Raw genomic sequence first — 10861 nt, forward strand, 5'->3', positions numbered from 1 at the left:
TCCTAAATTTGGAGAGAATTTAGGGGTGTATTTCACGCGTGCTACAAGATTGAGGATGTATTTAAGTTCAGTTAGTCAAGTGTAAGACTATCAATAGTTAAAAAATGAAACTAATAACATATGTCGAGTTTAAAGGCGTTTTCAATACTTCTCTCCATAATTTGATGACCTTTTTATATACTAAAATAAAATTTACAGAAAATAAAATTATTTTATTTTAATATACTAAAATCAACTCTGAAATAATTGACAATTGAAAAGTTAAGTACGATGACCAATTTCTTTCCCTTATCTTTTGGTGGTTGGCAAAGTGAACATCTCTTTTCTCTTTTTTTCTTTGGAAAGAAGGTAGGGGCCTAATGCTTCAAGGTTAGATTAGAAGTTGTCATGCACCTAATTAGTAGCTTTTTCTATTTTTGGTAGTAATATTTAGTTTGTAATTGTCAAATTTTATAACAAGGTGATATTTCTCGAATGATCTGGTCTGATTTGGTAATGAAATATAAAGTATTCAGAGATTTTTAAACATTGTGATTAAAAATTGAAGATGTGTCAAATATATTAAAATATATTTTTAAGAAGTTGTTTGGTGTGAGTTATAATGAATAATAGTCTCGAAAATAAATGCATAGCTATTTTATAATTTGTGTTTGGTTGGACTGTTGGAGTTATTAGATAGCCCTTGGATTGTTTATCTAATAGATTCGAGATAGGATAAGTTGTTCCATCTATCCGGAATAATTATTTAGAAACAATAATAATTAATCTCGATCTTAACACATCATGTGAAAAAGTTAAAATAAAAAGAATACTAAATAAAGAAATTATCATTCTTTTTAAAACGAAGTTTAAAAAAATATTAAGTAAATCAAAATGGAGAGAGTATTGTGTTATCTTTTTATTTAGGTTCAAAATAATTGCATGTCTTACCAAATTTAGAATATACTTTAATCATCTTTTTCCAATTTATCCCCATATATAAATATATATGAGTGAAAATTCTATATGTAACCAAGAAATTATGTACAATTTTCGTCGTTTTAATTTATTTGTTCTATTTTAATTAGATATAGAGCTTGAAAATAATAATTTTTTTTAAAAAAAATTATGATATTAAATTAAAGATATGTCAAATATATTTTAATCTTATAATATATGAGTGAAAGTTCTTTATGTAAACAAGAAATTATATGGAATAGGTACAATTCTCGTCGTTTTAATTTATTTGTTCTATTTTAACTAGATATAGAGTTTGAAAATAATAATTTTTAAAAAAAAAATTATAATGTTAAATTAAAGATATGTCAAATATATTTTAATCTTATAATATATGAGTGAAAATTCTTTATGTAACCAAGAAATTATATGGAATAGATACAATTCTCGTCGTTTTAATTTATTTGTTCTATTTTAACTAAATATAGAGCTTGAAAATAATGATTTTTTAAAAATAAAATTATGATATTAAATTAAAATATGTTAAATATATTTTAATCTTATAGTCTTAAACTTGTTACAAAATTAAAAGTTATAAAAAAAACATTATTTTTAAAACAAAAACAAACAAATTGAAATTGATCAATTTTGATACATTATAATAAATAACTTGTCTTACTTTGGAGATGAGACATACGTATAGCTATATTTTAAGATAACAGTAGCTTAATTTGTGACAATTAATTAATTAAGTAGGTTTAGTAACAGGGTATTTTTGAGCATTTTTGACAATTTTAGTAAGTGCTGCTTGACCTAAATCAAGTCCACAAACATGAGCTAGCTGAACCAAATAGAGTAAAACATCAGAAAGTTCTTCCTCCAAATGTTCTTTATCATCTGATGTCCAGTTAGGTAAACCCCTTGCAACTTCACCTTTCCACTGAAATATCTCTGATAGTTCTCCCACTTCTCCAACCTGTTCAAACATATTTTGGGTGTGCGAATAAAGTCACGTCTAAAACAGACAATATATATCTTATATGTTTGGCCTAAAACGAATAATATCATACCATATGTTAGGAAAGAATATGCTTACATTGTTAAGTCACGTATATACTTTTAATCTTGTGATTTTATTTATGTCATGTGAAAATTTGAAATTAATAAATTGCAAAAAGACATTTTTTCGAAACAGACTAAAAATAAACCTACAACAGATAAAATTGATTGGTATAATATGATCACGCTCGTTCTGAACTATATAAATGTGAGGTGGCTTACCAGAGCTAGGAGAAGGTTTCTAGGACTGTGATACTGATCCCAACCTCTAACTCTAGAAAATTCAACAAGTTTCTCTCTAAGTTCATGAAGAGAGACATCCTTCATCACTTTTCTACCATATTGATCATCATGAGAATTATTATTCTCCATTTCTTCTCTCCTACTTACTTCTAAGTATTAATCTGTCTTCTTACCTCACTATTTATAGACAAACATCTATTGGTAATTTGGTGTGTAGGGTTATAGAAAATGGAAATTGAAGCTGAGTTTGTTGCCATCATATGTTAAAACTACTATTTATTAGTTAGTGGAGGGGCCTTCTTTCTATACAGTCTTCACGTGAGGTATGTCAAACATGTTTCTATGTTCTTTGAATGACTTGATATCACTCACTCTCTAGACTTATCAGGTTTAGTATTTAAATTTTATGAACTTTGAATCATAAGATAATATTTTCAAACTATTATGAATTTAATATACATATTTAGTAAAAGATAATGATAAAAAATATATGTTGTGATCACGGATAGTCAAGAGGTTAGACTGGACCCGAGGCTAAACCACGAAGTGGCCCAAGAGTAAGACAGCCCGATAATAGGTTTGCTTGGGATCTAGGTTGAGCAGAGATAAAAGGGTTATCACTGCGCATATTCCGAAAGAAATTGATTATTCCACCCACCTTCTTCTAGAGTCTAAGCTTCTCATCTCTATTCTTATCTCTATCTTTAGTTACTTGTTATTTATGTATTTTTCCATTATAATTCTATCGTTGAAGTGTTGCCATCGTGATTTGGCTTTCAGTGATTACATATTCGTGTTTTGTTCTGTTGCATTTATGTGGCATTATTCAAACGTGTTTGAGGGTTGAATGGTTTAATTTTGAGATAAGACATATATTTGAAAACTAATTAAAAAGTATTACATGAGTCATAATAGTTGATAATTCAAAAGATTTAAAAAGTATATTAAAAGTTGTGGTTAAGAAAAGATTTATTTAAATATTGTGATTCGAAAGATTCAACAAAAATTAAAATGATGAGAGTATTATTATTCTCTTTTTGTAAATTTTACATTCTAAATATTAATTGTTTCATTTTTATATTTGAATTATCATAATTTATATATTAAAATACATATAATTGACTAGATCGTGATAATTCAGATAAATATGAAAAAAAAGAAATTATAATTGACTAACTAGGTTAAACGTGTAGTGTGAACATGTGGTGATGAAAATTCAAAGTAAAGAAAAAAGAAATAACCAATAGTAAACACGTATAAAGATATAAAACTAAAATCATTGAATTCGAGAAACTCACAACTCAAAGTGGAACTTAGAACTTCTCTTTAGGTTAGCTAACTTACGCTTTAATTTATATCTAACTAGGATGACAAAGTAACGGATCGTGATATTAGGTCAGCTCAATTATGTTTTAATTTATATTTAAACGGGATGACAAAGTAACGGATCATGACAGTAAGTTAGCTCACTTATATTTTAATTTTATATCTAAGTAGGATAACAAAATAACGGATCATGACATTAGGTTAGCTCACTTATGCTTTAATTTTATATCTAAGCAGAATCACAAAGCTACGGATAATGACATTACGTCGTGCTCCAACTTCATTTTTTGCTGAGTACATATATCCACTGGTATATTAATGGGACAATTCCTTTTTCCACATCATACCTCTATCAAATATCACCTATACTTGCTTTTTCTTTGTGTTAGCCAACTTGGATTTAATCTCCTTCAACTAAAGGTGGTGAATTTAATTTGGTGATTTTCTTGTTTTTGTGTTGTTTATGATGTTACATGTTTTTTTTTATAGTGGAATCTAGTAGACAAACACATAACTAACTCAAAGCATGAACCCCATATGCCCTACTTGAATCGTAAATTTCGGATTAGGACAAAATATTATTTACTCAAATTAGATTCACATAAGGCATCGATTTAAGTTACATATATTGACGGTGCGATTTAAATACAAATCCTACTTATGAGATCATTTAGGGTACGTTGTTATAAACTAAATCGAGAATGATGTTGCAGAAACCAGGCTTATTGTTGTGCAAGCATGTTTATCTTTCATCTATAACACACTTGTCTCATATTTGTGGGTCAGAGGATCTTTATAGGATGAGATAAGATCTCAAGTTTAGCCTACAGGAGGCTAATTGTATTTTGTTTTTTGCTACTGTACACATATATAATGAGGTCACTACTTGTCAACAGAGTCATTATACTTTAAAGAATGTGGAGCAGCTAAAGATAATGTTGTTAAATGAATGACTAAAACATACTAAAAAATGAAGCAAATTGGTAATGATATGTGACCTCTGGATTAATGGGGTACATGGTTACGTAGCCCAGAGACACTCTTAACATGGTAACTAGGATCGATACTGGTAGTTTTCATCCAACCTCGCGATGTTTTCTTAAAAGGTCTCACACCATTAAGAGTTTCACTTTGTTAAGCAGATAGACAAGAATTTGTACTCTTCTATTAGCATTGTTTACTCATCAGAGAGTGTCTTACAATTTTGAGTATTTAACTTGAAATCAGTATGATGCTTGAGTGCATATCCACATTACTCCCATGGATGATGAAGCCAGACTGATATGAAAATGAGTATTGTGGCGTTGACAATTGGTGGTGTGTTGATGTAGTGGAAGTATACTAAGATTTCTTCATGGCGTTGACGATTGATGGTGTGTTATTGTAGTGGAAGTATACTAAAATTTTCCATCAGATGTGGACTAGAAGTTGAAATTTGGAGATACTTCTGTTTGTAGTTGCTATTGCACAGTCCCTGGTAGAGGACTCTTGTTTGAAATAGAGACGTTGAATTGCACCAGACAAATAATGTATCTGATAAGGGGAACAATTCTGCCATCTACTGTAGTGTAACTTTGTAGGTGGGTCAAATATTTGAGTGCTTCAATTTCATAGCAAAAATTGATATCCTTGAGAACATTTTGTGATCCAAACAAACAAAATTGACTTACATTTTCCTAGACTAACAAATGTGAAAAAAGTAAAACTGTTTTACAAGAAGAATCTGCTAGGTATGTTACACATCTCGTAAAGAAACTATTGACATTTTGATCTCTTGGATTCCAAGAGAGTCTATCATAATAATGGAGAAGTGCTACGACTTGATCCAAAGCTACGGCTGGATCCCTTTTGGCTGCTAGGAACACTAATCAACATATCTAATACCTGCTTCATGTTAGGCCGGTCATGAGGCGTCTCAGCTGTGCACCTTATCCCAATCCTAAGCAACTCATACATTTCCTCTGCTCCCTCTACTAGGCCAGGTACCAATAGAGCATCTGGTATAATGGCTCTGGTGAACCCTTTCCTTCCGTCTCCCATGACCCTTGTCGCCCATTCAACTAGACATTCTTCGCCCCCATCTATAGCATGCCTCCCAGTTGCTAGCTCCATTGCTAGCACCCCATAGCTGTAGACATCTCCTTTTGTAGTGGCCTGCATTATCTGCCCATATTCTGGTGCAACATAACCAATAGTCCCTGCCACCATTGTGCTAACATGAGTATGTTCAGAAATCATGACCCTGGCAAGGCCAAAATCGGTGACTTTTGCTCTTCCGTCCTTGTCAAGAAGCACGTTGTTAGCTTTGACATCTCTGTGGACAATGCAAGGGTAGCAATCATGGTGCAAGTAGACTAAAGCACGTGCTACATCGATTGCTGCTTGAATTCGGCATTTCCATGTAAACCTTGTGCGATCTGTAATGAAATCCTCTAAGGTACCACCTTCCATGTACTCATAGACTAGAAGTTTCTCTGATCCATCAAGGCACCACCCATAGAGAGTTACAAGGTTGGGATGAGGCCAACCCGAGCCATTCCCACTGAGCGCCTCCATTTCAGCTCTGAACTCTCTTTCTCCTTCAATTCCCTCCCTCTGTAGCTTCTTCACTGCTACGTCCCTTCCATCAGGCAAGACTCCACGATAGACTATCCCGAATCCTCCCCTACCGATAATTCTATCATTCGAGAAGTTCCAGGTGGCCTTCAGTATATCAGAATGTGTGAAGCTTGTTCTGTCCAAACGAATAACCTTAACATCATCAGAACCCCGTGATGAGGATGCATTAGTACTTGATGGAGAATCATGTCTGCCCTCTGTATCCTCCAGTAAGATTCCCGCGGAACCCCTTGGCACTTTTATAAGGAGGCAGACAACAAGGGACATGACTCCACAGACTAGGAAGGCTAGTACCAGAACCACAATTACCAAAAGTGCACCCACCTTTTTGGGCTTTTTGTGAGTGTCATTCGTGTTTCGTTCTGTGTTGTTCTTAGAGTTGTGCATGAAGGATGGAAGACGTAACAGTGGATTACCAAGAAATGATGACTTATCAAAAGTAAGCAGTTGCCCGGTTTCTGGTACAGCTCCATAGATGTATTGGTTGTAAGAGATGTTAAACTTGCTCAAATCATGCAAGTTACTGAAGCTAACTGGGAATGGACCAGAAAAATTGTTAAATGAAAGGTCAAGGTTTAGCAAGCACTTAAGATGGCCAATCTGCTTTGGGATTTCACCAGAAAATTTATTCTGTGAAACATTAAGGACTACTAGGTGCAGTTGCCCGATCTCTGAAGGGAGCCTGCCAGAAAATTCATTTGCACCCAAATGCATCATACTCATTTTCTTCATGTTGCTAATCTCAGGAGGGATCTCACCAGACAATTTGTTATCACTAAGTTGAATATAGCCCGGTACCTGATTCTTTCGTACATTACTACCAGGTTCACAGAGTGGCATTAAACCATCTCCCATAAACAACTTATCCCCCAGGATTCTACAACTCTTCCCTGTCAATAGAGGATATATAAAGCTAAATGGAGGGTAGTCAGCTGGTATCCACCTCCTCATGGCAAAACAATCCCCTGGGCTAGCAGTGAGCTTCTCCTTTCCCCTATTCAACAAAAATGTTAGCATTGGATCTGCACCAATACTCGCTAATTGAGGAGGAATTGGACCAGTAAGTTGATTATTCGCGAGATTCAACCATAACAAGCTGCTGCAGTTCCCCAACTCTGATGGGATTTCACCACTCAATGAATTGTTTGCAAGCATCAACCACAAAAGTGACCTTAGCTTCCCGAAACTTGGTGGTATTGAACCATTGATCCTATTAGAGGAAAGATCAACAGCCTGAAGTGCTGTAAGATCTCCATATTCTGAAGGTATATTGCCACTAAACTGGTTATGTGCAAGAATCAAAAACTCCAAACCTTTCATCTCAGAAATTTCAACTGGTAATGGACCAGAGAAGTGGTTATCACTTAAGTCCAACCGCGAAAGGTTCACCAAGTTTGGAATTCCTGATGATACTATGCCTCCAGTATATGAGTTCCCGTGCAGCACGAGAAATCTTACCTGTGTCAGTTGCCCGAAAATTTCTTGTATTTCTCCTCCAAAGTTGTTTCTACTTAGGTCCAGAAATACCAATTTGTTTAGGCCTGATAGAGTATCTGGAACATCACTTGAAAAGTTGTTACTTCCCAAGCAAAGTTCTTTAAGACTATGTACTGATCCAATCCCTCTAGGGATTGACCCTGAAAAGCTATTTCCCCACAAATTCAACTCTACTAATCGCTTACAGTTCGCGATAGATGTAGGCAATTCACCAAAGAACCTATTTTCTGATAAGTCCAAACCTTGCAAAGAGCAGTTTTGAGTGAAAATCCAGGAAGGCAGAGAGCCACTTAAGTTGTTATGAGATGCTGAAAACATATTCAACATATCAAGCCCGAACGACAGATTCCCTGTCAAATAATTGTAGCTTAGATCAAGATACTTCAGTTTCTTGCAGTGAGAAAATTCAAATCCACTCTCACTAGTGAAATTGTTGTTAGAAATATTTGCAACAGCTAAGTTATCACAAATCTCAGGGATCGTTAGCCCATGAATCCTGTTCATTGTCAAATCAAGAACTTCCAGCTTGTTCAGGCCTGTCAAGTTGAGGTCACCAACAATGATATTGTGTGACAAGTTCAAGAACTTCAGATTTCTACACCAGCCTAAGTCTGATGGAATGGACTCTGAAAATGTGTTCTTGGACAAGTCAAGAGAGTTCAATTCTGTCATGGCTGAGAAGTTATTAAACAACTTCCCAGCCAGATTACTTTCCGAGAGATCGATTCCAGTGACACGATTGATGGAAGTAGTGCATGATATTCCAGGCCATCTACAGGGTGACAAATCTGTAGGATTCCAATGGTTATATTTGAATCCTTTGTCAACAGGATTTTGTTCCTTAAGAAATGACTTCAAGTTCAGCAGCAACTGCTTGTCTGTCTCAATTGAGTCTCCACAAACAAGCCTACCTATATAATATAAATACAAGTCAAAATTCTCCCAAAAACAAAACAGAACAACATTTAATGCTTGGTGTTTGGAGTAACACAAACAAGACTGGTCTTATGATTTTGCTAAGTTAAAAATAAAAAAATCTGTCTTGCTGCATTAAATGTTGTTTAAAAAATTGAATCTTTTTAATTATGTACAGAATGAGACTCTACTACTAAACTTGATCAAATTAAAGCTATCAAATATGAAATGAGGATATATATATATATACATACATACCTGTTATGAGAATGAAGAAATTGAGTAATACAATGGGAAGAAAAACATGAGATTCCACTTCAGACATGATAATTAAAATCTTGTTTTCCTCCACTAGACAATTTATTTTCTTAATTCTCTGTAGTTACTGTGAGGAATATTAATGCAAAAGAAGAAGAACAGTATCAAATGTGAGGAATAATCATAGGAAAATGCAGATGGACCCAAAACAAAATTGGAACACATGCACGTATAATAGTAATTTTTTTTTAAATAATTAGTTATGGCCCATTAGTAGTTTAATTTTGACTAAATTGACTCTTTTATGTGTTATTTAAAAATAAAAAGGTTGTTTGTTAAGTTCCAATATAATATAATCTAATGTCATAATTGGAGTAATAATGTTCTTTAAGAGTGTCAAGTCTGTGGGGGCAATTTGCTAAACAAGCCGCCCAACTTGACCTTAATTTTATTACTAGTTCTAGAACTCAATATTGACCATTTTTGACCTCTTTGCTCCTACGGTGAATAGTCGATAAATACTTATTCGCGGTATTTATATTAAATTATATAAATTTAGTACTATAATCAATTATAAATATAATAAGGTGATCTTTCAAAATTTTCCAATTACAGTGCATATATATATATATATATATATATATATATATAAATATATATTATTGGTGGGTTAGTTGAAGATTTTCAAATATTCTCTTCAATGATTAGTCCAAATATACATAGTATCCCTCGTTTCAATTTTTTTCTTTTTTTTTATATTTGAATTGACTTATTTTACGTGTTTTAAATCAAAATAAATTATGAACTTTTTTATAGTATTTGAATAAAAATAAGAATAAAAATTTAATTAGTTATTTTTAAAGACTAAATAAAAATAAATTAAAATTCAAAAACATATCCAAACAGATTAATTTCTTAATTACATTCAATATATCCTACCTTCTCTTAATTACATTCAATATATCCTACCTGGCATAGTAATACGATCCAAAAGAGAATTTTAATACATTATACATTTTTAAACATCACAAGATTCAATTTATTTATTTTAAAAATCACAGCAAAATAAACTAAGATACGTAAATTAACTAAAGGCACTTGAAGACGACCTTTCGCGGCAGGCGTTCAAAACATCAAGTGTGAACGCTGAAAAAAGTCATGCATTATTTTATTTGTACGTAAAAATTAAAATTTGTTCGTCAATTTTGAACTATAAGCCCCTTTAATAATTATTTGTATTATTCAACTTGTTTTGAAGGATTTAAATTTATACGATATAACAAAAAATATTTTTTCCACTATTAGTAAGCCAATTTTTGGTGCATATCAAGTAAACTTAATTATAATTTGTGATTGCATAGTTAGTAGTTACGTTAGTGATTAATTGAAACATAGAACGTACGTACTGAAAATTACTGCTCCATCTAGGGTTTTAATTTATGCTATTTATTTAGGTATATTCCTTTTAAAACAAAATTCGTCTAAACATTATTGATGGTGGCTAGCTTAATTCATTACAATACAATATCCCCTGATGGAAATATATGATTTATTTATAATATTACCTAATTAGCATACAAATTATATAGTACTACTAGTTGTTAATTCTTTATGCTATCTTGTAATAAAATATAGTAGTAATAATCTACGTTGCTCAAGTCAAGCCAGTTGGTCCCCACACTCTTATAAAGTAGACGTCATAATTTTTTTTCAAGCATTGAGTTAATCTGAAATTATTGAATTCTGATGAATCCACGATTAAAGGGTTGCCTCCGTCCCTTTTATCACTTGGGAGCCGTGTGAGATGAAAGTCTCGTGCACGATTTTGAATGAGAGAAAGAAGTGACCTTCCTACATTGGACATGAACGATCGATGCCACTACATATAGCCATATTGTTCCTAAATCATGTTATTAATTAATTACGTTATCAATATTGTCTATTGAAGATTAATAATTCAATATATTGGAGTAGCTCGTACACAACCGTGCTGGGCTCTTTGAACTAA

At 32.7% G+C, this 10861-nt stretch overlaps 2 protein-coding genes across 2 annotated transcripts; both read right to left on the reverse strand.

Moving 5' to 3' along the window:
- Positions 1-1542: 1542 nt before the first annotated feature.
- Positions 1543-2449, reverse strand: LOC101256598 (uncharacterized). The gene is made up of 2 exons (XM_004241541.5): positions 2218-2449; positions 1543-1912 (listed from the first exon to the last, which is right to left on the reverse strand). The coding sequence occupies exons 1-2, from the start codon at positions 2365-2367 to the stop codon at positions 1685-1687; spliced, it is 378 nt and encodes a 125-aa protein (XP_004241589.1). The 5' UTR covers positions 2368-2449; the 3' UTR covers positions 1543-1684.
- Positions 2450-5137: 2688 nt separating this feature from the next.
- On the reverse strand, positions 5138-9168 carry LOC101256297 (probable LRR receptor-like serine/threonine-protein kinase At1g74360). The gene is made up of 2 exons (XM_004241540.5): positions 8854-9168; positions 5138-8591 (listed from the first exon to the last, which is right to left on the reverse strand). The coding sequence occupies exons 1-2, from the start codon at positions 8918-8920 to the stop codon at positions 5359-5361; spliced, it is 3300 nt and encodes a 1099-aa protein (XP_004241588.1). The 5' UTR covers positions 8921-9168; the 3' UTR covers positions 5138-5358.
- Between the last annotated feature and the right edge of the window lie 1693 nt (positions 9169-10861).

Source organism: Solanum lycopersicum, chromosome 6 (assembly GCF_036512215.1).
Source record: "Solanum lycopersicum chromosome 6, SLM_r2.1".
In the NCBI taxonomy this organism is placed as follows: Eukaryota; Viridiplantae; Streptophyta; class Magnoliopsida; order Solanales; family Solanaceae; genus Solanum; species Solanum lycopersicum.

Excerpts from the sequence above, each read along its gene's own strand:
- LOC101256598 (XM_004241541.5), bottom strand. The coding sequence starts at position 2,367 with ATGGAGAATAATAATTCTCATGATGATCAATATGGTAGAAAAGTGATG. Across the intron at positions 1,913-2,217 it reads GAAACCTTCTCCTAGCTCTG|GTTGGAGAAGTGGGAGAACT; the intron begins GTAAGCCACCTC and ends ATGTTTGAACAG.
- LOC101256297 (XM_004241540.5), bottom strand. The coding sequence starts at position 8,920 with ATGTCTGAAGTGGAATCTCATGTTTTTCTTCCCATTGTATTACTCAAT. Across the intron at positions 8,592-8,853 it reads TTTCTTCATTCTCATAACAG|GTAGGCTTGTTTGTGGAGAC; the intron begins GTATGTATGTAT and ends TATATTATATAG.